This window comes from Desmodus rotundus, chromosome 3 (assembly GCF_022682495.2).
Source record: "Desmodus rotundus isolate HL8 chromosome 3, HLdesRot8A.1, whole genome shotgun sequence".
NCBI classification, from domain to species: domain Eukaryota; kingdom Metazoa; phylum Chordata; class Mammalia; order Chiroptera; family Phyllostomidae; genus Desmodus; species Desmodus rotundus.
In genome coordinates, this window is record NC_071389.1 from 34,711,175 (window position 1) to 34,731,654 (window position 20,480).

At 44.1% G+C, this 20,480-nt stretch overlaps 1 protein-coding gene across 1 annotated transcript in view; it reads right to left on the reverse strand.

Annotated features, from left to right (window-relative positions):
* Positions 1–3,025: 3,025 nt before the first annotated feature.
* RAB3B (RAB3B, member RAS oncogene family) overlaps positions 3,026–20,480 on the reverse strand; it is a 61,191-nt gene continuing 43,736 nt past the window's right edge. Inside the window, exons 4-5 of the mRNA XM_024571249.4 lie at positions 18,304–18,428; positions 3,026–6,584 (exon numbers count right to left, since the gene is read on the reverse strand). Coding sequence (XP_024427017.1) covers positions 6,397–6,584; positions 18,304–18,428 — 313 coding nt within the window. The 3' untranslated portion in view covers positions 3,026–6,396. The remainder of the gene's footprint in view (positions 6,585–18,303; positions 18,429–20,480) is intronic.

Genomic DNA, 20,480 nt, shown 5'->3' on the forward strand with positions numbered 1-20,480 from the left:
TCCTACAGCAAGTTAGGGGCAGATTCAGGGCTAGAAACAGAATCAATAAAATAATAATAATTTTTGATAATGAAAATATCCAGATTCTTTTATGTGTGCTGCTGAGGTAAACCTCAGTGTTACTGAACTGTGGTTCTTTCATTTGTATTTTTAAAAGACTGCTGATGTGTGGAGGATGGACTGTAGGGGAGCAAGTGGAGAGTGGGGACTCTAGTTAGGAGCTCTGTGGTAGCTCTCTAGGGGAGAAACAGCAGTAGGTTGGACCAAGGTCAATAAAATGGAAATAGTGAAAAGCGGAATCATAGGACCTCCTGTTGGATTATATGTAAACACTAAGAAAAAGAGGAAAATAAGGAATTAAGAATAACACCTAGGTTTCTGTGAAGATTGAAGTGAATTTGGGACAGAATCAAGAGTACCAATGGGGACATACTAAGTTTGAGACATGGAGATCTCCAGTAGGCACTTGTGCATGCATGTCACTGCAAAAGGCTTGGCATCTAAAACCTTCAGGACCTGATCAGATCTCCAAGGAAGAGAGTATAGCTACAGCAGACAGCCTAACTATTCTCAGAGCCATCTTTTCAACATATACTGAATTTCTCTGCTGGGCTTCCAGCCAGAAACTTCAGATGGGAATCATAACCATTATTATGGTGAATCCCACAGAATGAGAAGCCAGGTTCATTCCTCAGGGGGTGACTTAAAAGGTAACCAAAGGGACTACTAAACAAGAATCAAAACTTCTCTATCCAGATTATGTCTTGTTTCCTCCAAAGTAGACTGTTTGAACAACTAAAGAAATGATGAGACTGCCCTGTTCTAAACCATCTTGACTTTTGTCTTTGGGAGATATCTTCAGAGCCAGGTTTTAAGATCCAGGGAAATTTACCAGACTCAGTTTCAGATGACTATAGGGTTGCTTTCTTTGGTAGATTGAAAAAGTAGCCACAGTATTTTACAGCTCCTGCCATCAAAAGATGGCATCTATTTCTCCATCCCTTAAAATTGGGCTTGGTCATGTGACTTGTGTTCGTCAGTGGGACATTAGCAAACATGTTACAAAACAGAAGCTTGGAAAGTGCTTCTGCATCTTAGCTTTCCCTCTCCTGCTGCCGGGAAAACTTCCACCACCATATGAACAAATCTGGGCAGCTTTCTGAAGAATGAGACCACGTGGACAGAGGCCTCAACCATCCTAGTCATCTCATCTGGGTACAAAGACATGGGAATGAGGCCATTCTAGACCATCTGGCCTCAGCAAGATCCAGCCAGCTGACCCACACAAACATGAAGAACAGTGTTTGTTGTTTTAAGTCACTAAGTTTTGGAATGGTTTCCCATGTTCCTCCGAAGACAATTAACTGAACCAGGCAGTCTAAACATGTTTCACAGTACAGATGTTTCTTCTCTCACTCTTCCTCTTCTGGGAGGACGTATACTCAATCAGCCATCAAAGTTTTACATAAATTAAAGCTTAATTGAGGAATATAAAGCAATTGGCCAATGGGTAGTGGAGGTATTGGGTGCAGTGGAGTCTTCCTAGGCCCCCTGAAACAGCTCCATGAAGGTGGCTCAGGTTTCCCAAGTATGTGCTCTCATAGAATGATGCACCTTTCCTTCGGAGTGTTACGTAAGTACATTGGGGTGGCTACTTTACAATGTCTAGACTAAACAACCAGCTACTAGACCAGCGATTTTCAACATTTTTCATCTCACGGATCACATAAACTAATTACTAAAATTCTGCAGCACACAAAAAATATCTTTTTGCAAAAAAAAAATCTTTTTGCCAATCTGACAAAAAGGTAATAATTTTGATTCATTCATACCAGACGGCAATTGTTGTGATGTCTGTTGTCATTTTTTTATCTGACAATCTAAGGGAAGAGGTCAGTGCCCCTGACTAAATAGTCAGGTATTGCATGTTTTAGAAATTCTTGCAGCACGCCGGTTGAAAATTGCTATACTAGATTTCATGAAGGCAAGGACTATGTCTAATTTGCCACCGGTTGTATCCTGGCACAGAGTAGAAACAAATCTGTTAAATGAATAAATTTGAGTTTTGCCTACTTCACATAAGGGATCCAAGCCTTCAAAAACATCACCTAGCAGTATTTGTGACTCCTGGGCCTGTCTCTTGCACATACTCTCAGTCACAGGCTGCTGTTTGATTTACCAGCTGTGCAGGTAATCAGGTGTAGGTTTGGAATGGGGAGTCTAAAATCAGTGAGATCCCAGGACACTGACAACTGTAATTCCTCCCCAATTATCCTGAACTGTTGGCAAACAAACAAACATTCTTCAAGATGCTCTAGGAAACTTGATACCTAGGGAAAGAGCTCTGGGGCAGAGGCAGGGGATGTGAATGGGAGAGTGAGGTCTGGAGGATATTCATCTTCTGTGGATGTTGCAAGGCTGCAGTCAGAAAGCAATTGTGAAACCAATCTCTCACCGAGGTTATTTAATTAACTCTGAGAGTCCTTGAGAGTGTGTCATTACCAGCGCCCCATTATTTCTTTCATCTGAGAGACAAATTGAAGAGGAAAGTTGAAAGAGCGTGAGTCAGACAGGGGTGGGTTCAAATGATCCTAGTGGGTGACTTAGGCATGTTAACTTTTTCCAGCGCTGTTTCCTTGCCCGCCAAATTGGAATAATATCTTAGGAACACCTCTGCTAGACTATAGGTACTTTGCAGGCAGGGGTCATTTGTTTTCATCTACTCATATTTAATAGTGCCAGGCCCATAATAGATATACATATAGAAAAGGTGAATTTTTTCCCCAGAGGTGATCTAAGCACTGCTCCTGGCTCCATTGTAAATGTACCCTCAGAGTGACCTTAGGACAATTCCTCCCTCTCCCTGGGCCTCAGAATTCCTTTTTATAAAACAAGGAGTGTGGATAAGATCTTCCCTGAGCTTTCTTTCATATCTAATTGACAAGTCTGTGACCATTCAGTACACTCTACCCTCTTGCTGCTTCTACAAGTTAATAATGCTACACACTGAGGAGACAACGATAAGTCACGAATCACTTTGTATTTACAGATACACATGCATTTAAAACAGATTCTATAAATAGTTACAATACTGTATTGTACTTTTGGCCTACTTTTGCTTCTTTAGAGGTCAAGAGGGTTTTGAGTTTTTTGTTGTTTTTTTTTTAATTCTTTTATTTGGATTGTTAAACAAGGTGAAAACTGGGACAGGTTGCCACTAACACATACCATGCAGCTTGAGCCTTGGTGGCTAACTGTGCTATTACTGTGATTGATGAACATTGCGCTGCAATCAGCTGGAAGCTGCCGCCTTCCACTTAGCAGAAACGAGGCCACAGAGCAGGGCTGGAGAATTGCCATCTAATAAGCAGGTCTATTTGCCTGACACCAGTAAAAGCGTTTGCCACTGTTACATTTAACTCTTGATTCCCTCTGTTGTAAGGATGCTTGCTCCCTTGAACCGGCTCCTGAGTTTTATAGAATTTGACAGTTTTTAAATAAAATGTTCAGCCTTTGCCAGGCTACTCAGTAGGAGAGAAAAGATTATTTGATACATGTACTAAAATATCCAGGGGTCATGAGGAGCTCAGTCTGAAATCCTTGTACTAGGGTGCATGGATGTTACTACCTAGAAAAATAGTAGTTATTCCTGACTTGTATGGGACTTTGCAGTGTAAAAAGCACACCCAGAACTACTACCCCATGAGGAAACCATGTTCTTCCATGGTCAGAGAAACTGATCGAGTCACTTCCCTAAAATGCCCCATTGCTGGAGTGGGGAGGCTGCTCGAGCCCTGTTGGAGAGCTAGATAAGAATTGCCTGACGGAGGCAGGCACAGGGAAAGCCAGAGCCTGGGCCTGAGAAGCACTGGGCATTTTTTCCTCAGCCTCATGGGATCTGGTTGCCTGAGAGATGGAATCATTGCGCAATTTGTTAACAGATTAGAGATATAAGTCTTTTCTCTAGTGGACCTGAAATCCGTTGGCCTTGGGATTGAATCCTAACGTGGCTCTGACACTTGCTATGTGATCTTGGCCAAGTCTTTTAACTTCTTTGGATCATAGTTTATCTATAAGAAATGTAGTACATAATGTGGTGAAGAGCACAAACCTTGAAGCCTACTACGTGGGTTTGAATCCATTTTCTATCATTTACTCATTATATGATGTTAGGCAAGCTAAAGAATCTCTTTGTACCTTAGTTTCCTCATCTTTTAATGAGGTTGATTATAGTGCCTCCCTCACAAAAATGGTGGGAAGGTAAATGAGTTTATACATGTAAAGTGCTTGGAACAACGCCTAGTACAGAGTAAGCGTGATATCAGTGTTAGCTGCAATGACATTGGGGTGATAATCCTCAGGTCTCAGGTTTATTTTGCAGATCAACTGAAAGCATGAAGGTGGAAAAGAATCACAGAGTTATTAGTGCCAGAAGGGATGTTAAAGATTATCTAAATACCTCCCTCATTTTATAAGTGAATAAACAAGACTCAGAGATGAGGAGTAAGTAACAGCATCACACTTGATTTAAGGGAGAGTCCAGGTCTCCTGATTCCAAGATCAAAGTTCCGTCCTCTGCACTGCATCAGAGAAAGCACCATCACCGTAGGGCTGTCTCCGGAGGGCCCTTTTATGTAGTCCTTGAACCTGTTGCTAGTTAATGTGCTTTCCTAGGGCAATGAGCTGCATTTAAAATGGAGGGAAAGCTTGGGAGAGACTCCTGCTCCTTCACTGACTTTTGAGGTGGCAAGTTAGTGCAGGGGGAAACTGTGGATTCAAGCCAGAGCCGGGAGAAAGGATTTTCAGAAATTATCACTTAACTCCATGTCATTGTTTCAGCTAAAAACCAAATATGTTCAGTGTCCACAAACAAGCCAGAATCACAAGTTAATCTATTCAGTTTTCCTAGTGTCAGAACAAAATACAAAAGTATTTTGTTTTTTTTCTTTGGGTGTTTAATTAATTCGGGTGGCTTCCTCTAGAAGTCGTTTCACATCTGCTTTTTGGTAAAAACTAAGGTTTCACTCCCAGGAGAGTATGAGGTTGGGATTGAAACATCTGAATTTGGCTTTCCCAATTTTTTCAGGGTCATGCCTGCCCCCCACCTTAGATTTATTCTGCTTTGAACCACATTTCCCAGTGGGACTACTTGGGAGTGATTGGAAGATGGGCTAGGAGAAAGGGCAGGATGGGGAGAAGACCCTGTGAACCATGGCAGAAGGGATCAGAGCTATTTGACTTAGAGAAAGGGCAGATCTCAGGGATCATGATTTCTGTTTTCAAGTCCTCTAAGGGCGTCATGGGGCAGAGGGAGCAGACTCTGCAAGGTCTCTGACAGCAGAGCTAGTACAAATTGAGTGAGAAAGGGAAGAACTTCGAGGAGGCAGATTTCAGCTTAAAACAAGGGAAACCTTCAGATTATGAGAGCTGTCCAAAGATGGTGTGAGAGATGAGCTCCCGTTGCCCAGGGTGTGTGCTTTAGAGGAAGAGATTTTGGTTGTGAGGCCTGACAGCCACCTATCAGAGACAGGGATTGGAGTTAACTAGTCAGACCAGGTCAAATTTAGGACCCTACCAACTCTAAATTTTTCAGATTCTGGGAATTTAAGAACCAGTGACCAATTTCATGGAGTTCCCATAGTTTAGAACTAGCTGGAAAGCAGCAAAATCAGAAATTCATGACCTGTTTCTCTATCTTGCCTGTGTTTCTCTTTTTCTTTGTCTTTCTTGAGCTCCCTACCTTGCTCTTTCATATAGCAGGAACCTTTGACATTTTGCAGGGAATAATCTTTTCCTTTTAAGTGTGTTTCTGACTCAGCCTTTGCTCCTTCGGTATCATTAGAGAGCTCTCTGGAGATTAGCCCTGGCCTGTCACCACAGCAACTGCCCAGGCCCCGTGGGCATCCGTGGCGACAGACACAGGGCTTTGAGAGCCGAAGCTTGACTTGCAGTGTGAGGAAGCTCCACAGGGGAGCCTTATATGAAACAGGCATGTTGTGTAGGGGGAGCTTTTCTTTAATAGGATTAGCCATGCAGATAGGCCTCACTTTACAGTTGGCCAGGCCCTGAAAAGTATATGTGTATCAAATTTTGGTAAATGAAGGAAATCTAAGAGATTCGCCTTCCAAGTCCCTGTTGTGAATCCCCTTTGTAAAATGGAGTCTTCTTTTGTAAAGTGAATCTCAACCCATGTTTCAAACTGGGTGTTAGTCTAGCACTGAGTGTCTGTAAGTGGAGCCATCTGCAGAGAACCCCTGGGGCATACCTCCACCTCTGCTGCAGGCAAAGAACAGCAGCAACACAGCTGGCTTGGGGCTGGGAGTGGACAGAATGTAACAGGGGAAGCAGAGTGGGTGTGGGGCTACCATGAGGGGAGATCAGGAGGGTGCGCCTTGCCTAGCATGAGCAGCTCTGCTGCAGCAGTGGCGGGGTGTCTGAGAGACGGGTGTTCTTGGAGGCACCCAGCACGGAGGGGTCCGTGTCCAGTGAATCAGACATCTTGTCACAAATGGCATCCACCAGGCGCTCGAAGGCCTGCCTCACACTGATGTTCTCCTTGGCACTGGCTTCAAAGAAGTCAAACCCTGAGGAGAGGAGAGAGATACAGGTAAGGATTTTCCCCTTCCCTTTTATGCCCCCTGGCCAGAACACTCTAGATTAATATAGGTAGTGCTTAGGGGTGAAGCAAGGAGACCTAAATCCATGAGCAGAGAATTCTGCTTCAAGGAGATGGTACAGAACAAGGATTACCTGCACAGGTTTTAGAATTGGACTGATCCTGGCTCTACCATTGACCTGCTGTGTAACCCCCAGAGAGTCACCTATTCTCTTCATCAATCAATGCCTTATAAATAGGGATGATTTTACCTATGTCATAGAATTAGTTGAGGACTAAACAAGGTAATGAATGAAAAGTATATAGCCCTGTGCCTGACACAGAGGGGAGTCACTAGATGTATTTCCTAATAGAATGAATACTCCCACATGTGTGCACAGTTTCCAAGGCATTTATCACATCCAATATACCATTTGATCTTCATGTCACACCTGGGGGCAGGAAGGGGGTCCAGGCAGACCTTCTCCATTTCACTAATGCAGACATTGTAGCCTAGAGAAATAAGCTGACTTGGCCAAGATAAGCAGAGGTACCAGTATGAGAAGCCTAGGCTTTGGCCTTTTTGACCAGGGCTTTTCCATTTCTTTCCCCTGCCTCCCACTCACCCTACCCTGGCCAGCACTAGTGTAGGCTCTGGGAGTCACCCCACGATCCACACAGAATAAGGAAAGCTCTATTTGCCCTTTCCACCTACAGACACAATGGCTTACCTCCACTCAGTGGGGTTTCTCCTTCCTGAATTCCCCCAGAATTTCTCCCTCCCCACCACAGACCTCCAAAAAGGCCCAGGGAAAACTGCACCTAAAGCATGAGACATTCTTGTCTGTTTTGTACCTTGAGATCCTTAATGACACTTTCTGTGACAACAGAACTCGGTTGTCCAAGGAGACACAAGAAAGGCCCTCCTGATTCAGACAAAGTGGCTGCTTTCCAACTGAGGAGTCTTGGCCACGTTGGCGGCAGCCCTTGGAAGCATAAGCCACTTTCTCCATCACTTACCTGCCCTAGCCTACTCCTTCCCCTTTTGTCTGTCTACTTCTTTCCCTTCCTTCAGAGTCTAAATTTACTACTTCTCAAAAGCTTCTTTCTCCCCCCCCCTTTTTTTTTTCATTTTAGCTCTTCTTTTTCCCTTATATAGCACCTACTATATGCCAGATTCTATGCTAGGAGCTTTACAAATATTAATTTACTTAATCCTCACAGCAGGACTGTTGGGTGAATATAATCTTTTCCAATTTATAAATGAGAAAATGAAGGTTCCAAGAGATTATGTAATTCACAAAAGGTCACATAGCTTTATTAGTGGAAATTGGGTTTAGATGTGGGTTTGGCTGGCTCCCAAGTCCATACACAGCCCAGCCTCCTATTTTTTCCTCTTTCTCCCTTTCACTTAACCTCCCCCCTACGCCACCCCAATCATATCTTTTTTCTTCCTTTACAAGTATCTTTGGCCTCCTTGCTTTTATCTGACTACCCAAGTGTCTGCTTTTGGGCAAGTCACTTCATCTCTCTGAATCACTTAACCTCTCTGAGTCTCAGACTCCCTGTTTGTCAAACAGGGATAGTAACACTGTCCTCCTGCTGAGAGCAGTTGGGAGGATTGAGTGAGGTGATGGATAAACTACTACACAAAAGTTGCCTGTTACAATGACAGTTTCTTTCTGCTCTTCTTCTTTCATCTGCATCTCTCATCTCTCTCTTTTTCATCTTCTCCTACAAAGCAGGGGGTCTCTTTCCTCCTCCCTCCTTCTCCCTGGTATCCCACTGTCCACAAAGAGGCTGAAGCTCCCAGGTACAAACAAGGCTCCTCTTCCCCCAGCCATCCCAGCTTGAGGGCACTCACAACTCCTGCCAGCCCACCTCCAGGTGACAGCTCCGGTGGCGCACTTCTTACCCTGAGAAAGGCCAGCTGCAGAAGTGCCGGCTAATTGAGGTATGAGATGAAGGAGGAGGCAGCTGATGGCTTATTATCCCAGGCCGTAGAAACCTAGTCAGCTTCAGAGACCCTTCAGCATGTAGCTTTTCCTTACTGAATATCATACAAATTGACTTTCTGGTCTTTGACTGGGTCATTACAAGTGACAGTGTTAGGGGAGGCGGTGGGGGTGTGGCTTGCCTAGGAAAGGGGCAAACAGATAAAGAAGTAAATAGGCTTAAACCATCAGTTTAGATGAACGTGAGGACACAGGTCAAGGCCAGGGATACACATGCCTTCCAAGGAATTGGTACTGAGGGGAGAAGATGCCACATTGCGCAGGTGGGCAGTGGGAACAGGTCCAACACTTAGACAGCTTGGATTTAAATATAGTCTCTATCAACTACCAGCTGTGCAACTGTGGGCAAGTTGCCTAATCTCTCTCATCCTGTTTTCTCACCTGTAGAATGGGGTAAATATTACATACCTCATAGAGGGGTGTTGAGAATTAAATGCACAAATGTATGTGAAGTGATTGGCATGTGTAATAATAAAAGGCAATTCTCTTTCCCTTATATTTCCAGTCGACTTTGGTCCCAACTTCGTTGCCCCTGCATTGTGTCCTAGGACCTTTGGGGAAACTCTCATTTTCTTCATCAGTCACTGCCATCAATAAACCAGGTCTTTATTGAACACTGACTTTGTACCAGGTCTATACTGAGTGCCAGGGACAAAGGGACACCTAATGAAATTGTGGAGAAAAGACCCACTAACCTGAGTGTCAATCTTCACAGGTGCAGAGCCCATAACAGCTCACAAACACAATCTTAGAACAGCCTTGTGAGGGGCTGGGGTGAGACGAGGGTTAGCACTTAGAGTTTATAGATGGGGAAACTGAGGCTTAGAGGTGGGGCATGAGCCAGGGCCCTATCCCTTATGCCCCCTTGTCTTGCTCTCAGTTGGAACAGTGACAGAACACACTACAACATTTCTAACCCAGGGAGAGCAAACCAGAGGGATGCTTAGTGGAGGGAGAGAGTGGCAGCGGAGGAGAGGGGGAGAAAGCTTACAGAAGTTAGTGGGAATGGGAACCTTTAAGGCCAGTACTGAGCAAAACTCTTCGCCTGCCTAATTTCTCATTCTTCAGGACTCAGCTTATATAGGGCTTCTTCATTCTCCTCGGTGCTTCCCTCTGCCAAAGCACATGTTACCCTGCATGGAGAAGTCCATTCGACAAGGAGCTCCCATGCAGGGACCATGTTATTCATCTGAGCCTCTGCACCAGCTAGAGTATGTGCTTGGTGAGTACTGGTTGAATGAATATGTTGAGTGAAGGAGGCGGGAATGAGGGAGGTGGACAGTGGGTGTCATAAGAACTCAGCTCAATGAGCATGGCAGATCCTGTTCTGGGCACTGAGGACACTGAGGTGAACCAGACAGTTCCTACCCTTGAACTCCTTGTCTAGTGTGGAAAAGACACAGTGACAATATCCTAGTGATAAATGCTGGGATGGTGGGAAGTCAGGGGATCAGCACGGCACAAAGGAGGTGCCTAAATGAATCTGGGGGCCAGGGAAGGCTTCTTAGAGAAGCTGATGCCTAAGAAAATATCAGCTAGGTACAGACATATAATTGTCTGTACCTAGCTGATACAGACATGCATGTGCAGCACACCACATGGGGAAAAAAGTGCAAACACAGATAATGAGGCAAAACACAGCCTTGGTGCCCTGACCAGTATGGGTCAGTTGGTTGGGCATCGTCCTACAAAGTGAAAGGTTGCTGGTGAGGGCACATGCCTATGCTGCAGGTTTGGTCCCACGGTTGGGGCACGTACAAGAGACAACTGATCAACATTTCTCTCTCACATTGATTTTTCTCTCCTTCTCTTTTTCCCTCACTTCCCCTCTCTCTACACACACACACACACACACACACACACACAGCCTTGGTATATGCTAGAAGGACCCTATGGTGATAGCAGTGACAGCAGTTTGTTATCACTGGAGTAGAAGCTCATCACTTCTTGGCCTTTTGGCTAAGATTGAGTGTAGAGTAGAAAGCTCAAAGTGGTGAGAGATGAGGTAGTAGGTGGCCAAACATGAAGAGCTCATATGTCATACCAAGGACATGTCACCTCAAAGGCACCCAAGCTATGAGGACTCTGATTCAAGTAACCAGCTCATGGACCTAGCCAGCTCTTTTGCTGGCAGAACTCCAAATTCACCCCCACCTAATTACTTCCAGTCTCCTAGAAGGTTCTTCATTAGTAGGCTCAGATGACAACCTTTTCCTCAGGTTCATTAGCAAGGATTCTTAGGAGCTAAGAATCTAGTGAGATCATGAAAATGACAACCAATTAATCAGACTAGCCCCCAGTCCCTTCCTCCTTCTAATTGGCTTCACAACAGTGGGATTTTTTTCTGTCTTTAATAGGTCCTGATTCCAAACTGAATCTTACATGATTCCCTCCACCCCAAAATGATCATGTTTACCCATCCAGTCCACAGGCAGCTGTCACAGACCTACAGAACCACAGACTGTGTCCACAGTGCCTGCTTCTGAATTTGACTTCAGATCTATTCCGAAACTCACCTCTCCATCCTGACACTGCCCCAGAGCATTGCTCCTGCACTTATATGTTCAAATCTCTTCTCCAACCCGCTCTGATACCTCTTCATCTCCATCATGTGTGAGTCTTCAACTCACTCCCCCCTGGTCGCTGATGATTTTGGCAAGGGACTCGCTGTCTTCCTCTCTGCCCAGTGTTGTTCTTATTCTCAGGAGCTTCGGGTTTCACGTGCACAATCCGTCCAACACCCTGGCCTCTTAATTTCTTGGCCATCTCATATCAGCAACGTTTTCTTCCATTCTGTTTCATCTATGCCCCTGTTTTATAATATGAGCTATTTTGACTTGGATTTGTGTCAGTGGACTGAGAGAGTTCTGATTAATGTAATAGCCAGACTTGTTGGCTTAACACCCATGATCCAGCCTCATCTTCCTGGGTCACACCATGTTCTAGAAACATTAACACTTTGTTATTTGGTGCCTTTGCTCGGGCTATTACTCTTTAGCTCCTACTTATAATTATCTTTATTACTCACTTGTGGAGTCACTGATTTGGGAGGGCCTTTCCTTTCTCTTCCCAGCCAACCTCCACCACCCAGAACATGGAATGTGCTCTCCCCTGCAGTACCATGACAGCTTACCCAATTGTTTCAGTCAGATCCCAACAGGAAAATGGTAACTATTCTTAATATTTAGTCCAAGGGAATTGATTATATAGGTCATAGAAGAACTAAGAGGCCAAATACAATAGTGAGGAACCCCAGAGATTATCAATAGCAAAAACCAAACCAAAACAAAAACTATTACTGGGACCAAAGGAAGCTAGAACCATGGGAGCAGGAGTCAGAGAAGAAGAGCAGCCTCTACTGGAGAAGCTGGCTAAGGGGTTAGAGGTTGGGGGATACCCAGGTTTCTCCCTTTTCCCCATCACCTGCCAGCGTCTCTCCTTGGCTGCCCCAGTCCAGGGCCACTGTCACGGGAGCCTGGGAAACACAGCCTACAAAAATCAACACCCCAGAGTGGTTTGCAGGAGCGAGTCAGAGCAGGTGAGGGGTAAAGAATGATAGTAAACAGGCTAAGGACTAGCACAGACATCTATCCAAAGGATATCGAAATGATCTCTCTATTTCCCTGGTCAATGAGGATTTTGAAGGCAGGAAACTCATTCATGGGTCCATCCTGTGTTCAGTGATTGTGGCGGATTATTCACTGCCCTCCCTGAAGAGGATTTTACATCCCGACAGATTGTGAGGTGGCTTGCAGTGCCTCCTAGTGGGAGGAATATATCTCCCCACTTCAACATCAGATTTGATTGTGTGACTTTTTTTGGCCAGTGGATGTGGCCATTCCAAGTCTCACCAAAAGCTTTAAGAAGAGCCTTTGTGTGGTTTAGCCATCCCAGATTAGATCCCAGAGTAGGAAGTTGGCACGGAGTTGCAGCTGCCTTGCAGTGGCATGTAATGTAAGTGAAAGAAAAAAAACTTTATTATAAAAGCTTCTAACTTGGGTTATGTATTACCGCAACATAATCTAAAGAAATCTCACTGACATTGGGACTGAGGATGGAAATTTGAAGAGAAACTATAGCAGGTTTCTGGGAAAACACCACTGGATGATAAAACAGGAGCCAACCTTTTAAAATCCTTTTAGGATTTTAAGTCCAAAATCTGAGTTTGAGCAGTACAGGGCCTGCCACCTACTACCTGTATGCTCAGAAAAGTCACATAATCTTTACATGAAAAAACAATGACACAGAAGTGTGGCATAGCTCTCTGTGTACAAGAAAACATGAGCATTCTGGACTCAGCTTCTTCATCAGTCTAATGGAGCTGATGATAATGCCGCCTTCCAGGTGGGTGAGAGTGAGGGGTCCCAAGAGAATTGCTGCTAAAGCTCACTGGGAACTGCATCAAAGTTAGTTTTTATCAGTGCCAACTAGGTCTTTATTTAGCTGTAACCGGGCTCAGAGATGCCAGGTTTCAATAATTCATCCCCACGCCCAAACATTCAGCAAGCGCCTCACATAAGCAAGGCAGTGTACAAGGGCCTGGGGGGTCTGGGTGACAAGTGGGGAACTGTGTAAATTGAAATCATGGGATCAAAGAGGAATGGAGCTGAACAGGCCTTCCCAGTCAACTAATCCACATCCCCTGTTTACCAGAGGGGCAAACCGAGACCCACGAACAGGAAACTGGATGCTCAGTGTCGCACACTAAACTAGTGGCGGCAGCATGGTAAAATCTTCAATCTCCTCACTTCTAGTCTGAGGTTTTTCCCACTACACTTTGCTGGAGTGAGTGTATGTGTGTGTTTCAAAGCCACATTTTACATGGGTCTCTTCTTCCCTTGTGGGTAGAAGCACATTCACCTTTCAGTAGTTACTAGCATCCCTGGGCTCTAGCCAGACCCATTCCTAGTCAAATCCCAGGAAAGGACAAAAAGCCCCTTTCTGAAGGGCACATGGAGGCAGAGCCTAAAAATGCCATGCTTCCTGGAATAGGAGTCCCTGAAACTCATCTACCCTTCCAAAGATCCACTTTTCTCAGCATCTTTATAGCCTCACTCATGTCCCAGGAACTTTATCAAAACCTATTTCTACTTGCTCACAGCTTTAATAAATACTAGTTGATGGCCATACGCATAGTCTTGACTGCGTGAGCTGAGAAAAGCTAAAGACACAGAAAACCCTGAAGAGGGATCCCGTAAAGCAGAGAATAGCATTGCGGCACTGACAAGCGCACCACTGAAACTTACTTAATAGCTGACATAGCAGAGGGATAGGACTAGGGTGGTGATGAGGGGGCTGAGCATCTTCCCTCACTGTTCCCAGATCTGACCACTTCCTTGCAAAATTCTCAACATGGTCCACGAGACCCTGTGATCTGGGCTCTGCCACTTCCTTCACTCTCATCTCACACAGTTCTCCCTGTGACTGCTTATTCCCTGTGACGTGGCCTTCTTTTACTCTCATGAGGGTTTCAAGCTGTACCCCACGTGAGGCCTACTCTTACTGTAGAACACACCCCTCCACCCCCACACCTCCTTGCCCTGCGTACCATCCTTCTCTTGGCTAACTTTTTCTCATCCTTAATTCTCAGCTTAAGTGTTACTTTCTCAGAAGATCTTGACTCTCCAGTCTAAAATTAGGTCTCTCTTTTTCACTTTCTTCATAGCACTGGTAACTTACGTTACTTTTATCTGTCTACCATGACTTCCTTTAGGGAATCCCTAGTTTACACAGTTGTTGTGGGACTATAGGTTATAATACTTGCCTCCCCCAGCCATTGGGATAGGCATGTGACTCACAGTTGACCAATTATATTCTTCTCTGAGATTAATATGTGGTGGCTGGGAGAGAGAGGCTGTTTTTGCAGGAGTTGGGAAGATAGAAATCTAGAGCTGCCATCATCCATCCTACTCCCCATGCAGAGTCTGGCTACAGGAGGAGGCTGAAGGGGGAAGCAAAGCTGAGAATTAGAGAGTGCAGTTGAGTCCTGGGTCTAATGGACTTCCCAGCTACATGAGATAATAAATTTTGTTTTCTTTTAAGTTAAAGCTAGTTTGATTTGGGATTTTATCACTTGTCATAACAAGAGCCCTAACTCATGCAGAACTTATGACAAATTTTAACACCTTTATTGAGATATAACTCACATGCTATGCAAGTAACCCATTTATACATTTTGAATTATACATTTTTATATAATTATTTGTTTGAAATCTCTTTCCTCATTAATTCCATGACAGTAAGGACCAGAGCTGTTTGGTTTCTATTATATCCCAAGTGCCAAGGAGAACCTGCCTGGCTCAGAGTACATGCTCAAAACATATTTTTAAATGAATAAGTGAATAAATGTATGAAGAATGAATATCTACCCTGTTCTGGGTGCTTGGAATAAGGGAACAAATTAGACATAACTTCATCTGCTCTCGAGGTCTAGTAAGAGAGAGACATTGTAAGTAAGCAAGTTCTGGTAAGCGATAGAGGAAAGCTCAGGAACTGGAGTAGGACAGAGCTAGGTTACCGCCCAAATCTGACCAATTCATTAATAAGGCCCTCTTCAAGTGCCTCCCTAAACCCTTAACTAAGAATTAATCTCACTTCCATCTATGTTTCTACGTAAATTTATGATCTATACTGACTCCACTTCTTCTTAACTGTGTAATCTTGAGCAAGTTACTTAACCTCTAAATTTCATTTTTCAGAGTATTGGACATGCCCTATAGTGCCTACCTTGAAGGGTTATAGTGAGCATTAAGTGAGACAATTACTGCAAAGTATTTTATATAATGCCTGACTCAAAATACACCACCCATTATTACCATATGTGCCCAAGTGGTTGGGCTCTGAAGCCAGACTACTGCTTGGGTTCAAACTTTGACTCTACCTATTCCTAACTGTGTGACCTTAAGCAAATTACTCAACTTCTCTGTGCCTCAGTTTTCTCATCTATTAAAAAAATAGTAACTTGGAGCTAAGAAAAGTATTTTTCTCAGAGGGTTCTAGGAGGATTGAATTAAATGAGTAATACCATAAAACACTTAGAACAGTGCCTGGCACATGGTAAACACCTGATCAATATTTAACCAACTGGGTTTTTAAAAAGCTTAGTCATAAGGACTTGGCATGCTAGCTATATTTTTCCCTAATACAAAACTAACTCATCTTTCTAAAACTTAGTCTTGTTTAACTCTTAAGCGTTTGACATGCTGATCATATTTTTTCTAATACACATCAAAACATCACATAAAATCATCTTGCACACTTCCAGTGTCATGGGTCTCTCTCTTTGGGAAACACTGCTGTAGGCTCACACAATCCCATGATTTATGGTTCCCTGAACACCAAGCGCTATTCCTTGCCTTTGCCAGTGTTATTCCCCCTGCTTAGAATGTCTTGCTTTTCTTCCTCAGTCGGCTGCTCCTACTTGTCTTTAAGACTCAGCTTGGGCATCATGTTCTCTGACCCCAACGGTGCTCCCACAACCCCCAGCATATCCCTCCATCACAACAGTGATCACTTGGGGTATCACTGTTTCTGTCCTCCACAAGCAGGAAATGTATCCTATTTCAGTGCACAGTACCTGGCATAGAGTAGGTACTCGGGAAGTCTTAATTGGATTGAAGTAAAATGAGGTAGCCAAATACTTAACATAATAAAAATTTAATCAAAATATATTTTTGCAGTATCTACTTGGTGCCAGGCCACATGATAGGCACTGTGGGTTCAAAGATAAACAAGACTCATTTCCTGTCCTCATTGAGCGTTCGGGAGATGGACGAGAAAACAAGTGCACCTCAGTGCAATGGGCACTGTGACTGCTGCCTGCCTGGGGCACATGGGCACGGACACAAAGAAAAGAGCTCTGGGAAGCCAGGAAAGGCTTCACACACAGGAGGTGTGAAGCTTGAGCTGTTCTGAAAGCTGATGGGGGGTTCATTGGACGAATGAAGGTAGGAGGTGGAACATGGAAGAGAGCATTCCAAACAAATGGGGCATAGCTGGTCCAGGGAGAGTGCTGGGTGCTCCCCTGGGGACAGCAGGTTGAAGACATAAAGAGATAGCCTTAGATCACCCAGGTGTGGGCTTCACCACATGCTTACTGTTCTGTGAACCACAGATGGGTGGAGGCACTTTCTGGAGCCCAAGAACCTCTGTGATGGTATAAGAACAGCATGACCCAAAATGACCCAACCTCCCATTTATTATTCACCTAATTTATTATTCAAATTAATTTGCTAATTTCTATTCCAGAACACCCTGTGGGATAGGGGAGGGGAGAAAAGTACAGGATACCTCCCCCAACACACATGTACTCATAATACATGTAGTATAAATATATACAACACACTTGTATATTATAGTTTACCCACATACCAGCCTAAATATCTGTACTTCAGAAATTGTCAGAGAGTATAACTTTAAGCTCCATACTTCTGAAAACTTACAAGACCAAGGTTGTGAGAACTACTTACAGAAACTGGCTAAAAGCTAAGCAGTACGTGCATTCTTCTAGAGGAAGATTTCCCTAAGCCAATCTTACACTGAACCCCAATACAGAAAGAAAAGAAAAGAAAAAGCTGGCCCTGGCTAGTGTGTCTCAGTGGATTAGTGCTGGCCTGTGAACCAGAGAGTCGCTGGTTCAATTCCCAGTCTAGGGCACGTGCCTGGGTTGCGGGCCAGGTCCTCGGTAGGGGGCGCTCAAGAGGCAACCACACATTGATGTTTCTCTCCCTCTCTTTCTCCCCTCCCTTCCCCTCTCTCTAAAAAAAATAAATGAAATTTGAAAAAGAAAAAGCTGCAGTTTTAAGCAAGTGTAGGCAGGAGTCCTTCTGCAGGGCCAGAGACACACCTAAGGCACCTGGGTGTCAATGGAGCATGAGAGTCAAGAGGCTTCAACCTTGGGAAAAATGGGAGCATCACTGAGCTGCATACTTCAGCCTCAGCCTCACTGTTTCGTCCCTTCATACAATAACTTTTGTTGTGAAATGTGTTTTGGGGAGGAAGGATCAGTTTATATTGAGAGAAAGTGTAAAATGCAGCCTGTGATGTTCAGTGTTATAATTACTATACAGTTGTTTGATATTAAGGACATTGTCATACACCACAAATACAGTCTTCTCTACAGACACATTGGCAAATGTGTCTCTGGAACAATGGGTTTGCTTTTTACTTAAGAACCATCTCTGAACCGTGTAACTGATTATGTTTCCTCTTTGCAACAGTTGCTAGGAAGCTCAAAGCCAATATTTTGGCCCAACTCTTGAACATGGCCAAGAATTTACAATATACATACTTATCTCACCCCTGGTTCCTCTTATTTTCCTCATACCTTTGCTCTTCCCTTGCTCCAGTTTTCTCACTTATGTAGGTTTTTAAAAAAATGTATTATGATGATTTTTATAAAACATTTCATATCTTTTGTAGAAGGAGCTCATTAAAAAAGTTCATAATTTTGTTTTACTGATATATTCAATGTAACAAATATACATACATATACATATAACAAATACAATATATACATATATATACACATATATACATATAACAAATAGTGAATTACCTGGCACAAAGCTATATGTATATCACACAAATATAAAACAATACTTACAGAGTACATATGTACATACTTCACAATCACACACCCCCAATGTCATGATCCCATGCACACACATGAACACACATGTGTTGTGTACATACCAAGCTGCTCTGCGAGGAGCCGACCCTTCTCAGTGGGAACAACCCTTTCTTCCTCCATGTCACACTTGTTTCCCACCAGGATAACCTGTGCATTGTCCCAGGAGTAGGTCTTGATCTGAGTGGCCCTAAAGAGTGACAGAGACAGGACCATGCTAATGACACCCCCAAGACTGAAGAGGACTCTGTGGAGCTTGAAGAAACCAATTCTCTTCCGTGGGAATACCAACATCCAAGTTACTGTCAATTAATTCAGCTGAGGACAGAGACAGATACCTGCCCCTACTGGCTGTCACAAATGCCGACCCCTGAGCCCTGGTTGCAAACCTCATCTTCCTCTTTGGAACCCTCTTCTAATGCATCTGCCTATCCCTCTTCTCACCGGGCAGAGAGCTCCTTCTAAAACGTCATTCTGACCATATTTTTCTTAAAAGATTTCTCTCCCCCATTACCCATGCAATAAAGTCTAGTTCCCTCAGTTAGATGTTAAAGACCCTTCACCTCCTGTCTCTCCAGCCTCATCGCCCTTCCTCCCACTTCACAAACCTTCTCACCCATTCCCCAATGCTCTTCTGTGGCTTGTGCCTTTGCTGCACAGGGAATCCTTTTCCCACACTAACTTGTCCTCCAAGGCCCAAGGCTTATCCCACAGATCCCTGCAGGGAGGCTTCCCCAGGCCAGCTAGCCTCTCCCTCCTCCTATGTGAATCATACCCCTTAGATCATGATTACTTGTAGAAACCAACATGTCAGCAGTGCTTTCTTTCACATACAATGATTATGAAACTTTAACAGAATAGTTTCCTGCCCCAGCTGGTGTGGCTCAGTGCATTGAGTGCCAGCCTGAGAACCAAAGGGTTTCTGGTTCAATTCCCAGTCAGGACACAGGCCTGGGTTGCAGGCTGGGTCCCCAGTTGGAGGTGTGCAAGAGGCAACCAATTGCTGTAGCTCTCACACATAGGTGTTTCTCTCCCTCTTTTTCTCCCTCCCTTCCTCTCTCTCTAAAAATAAATAAATTAATTAATAAAATAAAATTTAAAAAATAGTGTCCTATACTTTTCAAATTTTGAAAGTATATCTTACTTCTATAGTTAGAAACAAAATTTTAAAAGAGGGAGTAACGTAGGACCCTTATATTGTGGAGACATCTTTGTGTGGGATGGGCCTGACTCTGTCCCCAACCAACCTATCAGGTAGAAATGGTTACTTCCCCTTTTGTCCCCCCCTACACGTTTACTGTGGCTATTGTTACATTTGGCTGAATTTATCTGTCCTTCCTCTGAGGGCAGGGACAGGCTTATTCAGCTGTGAGGTGCCAGCCCCCAGCAAAGAGAACAGAGCAGAGAAGTTGACAGTGAATATCTGATGAATGAATAATCCACTTCTACTTAAGTGAAGTAGAACTAAAATTACGATCTTATCCTGGCACTGCCTTTAGTCTAATTCAATCTTAACTACAACCTGGACCTGTTACTGGCTCTGCTCCTGAAGCTAATCCCACCACCACTTTCTTTAATGGTGAGAAGCCATTCCATCAAAGGATGGAATTCAGTCAACTACCTTTTGTTGTGAGCCAACAAACAACTAGGTTCCATGCTGGGCACTGGGGCTTCAATGGCAGATAGAGGCTAGTCTGGGACCAAGTTTCTCAGAGGCAAATCTCAAAGGCCAAGGCTTGGGAGAGATACATAGTCTTTCGCCTCGAGGCAGTAACTGCAGCCAACTCATGCAACTCTTCCTGTCATTTTCCCCCATCCTCCCACCCCATCCACTCTCAGATCCCAGATTAGCAACTCAGGTTATTCTTGGAGGAATTGTCACCAGGTGTTAAAGTCACTGTGTTCCTGAGGTGGAATGAACATGGACTGATGGAGAAAGGGAAGGAGGTCAAGGCCAACAAGAAAGGAGTAGTGTGGAGACCCTTACAGAGCTCATCACTCCATGGAGGGAGTTGGGAGGAGGGGGAAAATCATGACTGAAGAGAAGAAAGGGAATAAGAAAGGGAAAAAAAGGAGGAGAAAAAAAGAGGAGTAAAGAGAAAAGAGAAGGGAAGGAGAAAGAAGGAAGGTAGAGAGGAGTTGTTAAAGGGCAGGGGGAGAAAGGAGGAAGAAGAGGGTGGTGAAGAGGCTGAGAAGGAGAACCATGAATGAATGACACATGCAGATAGCACCCTGCACTGCT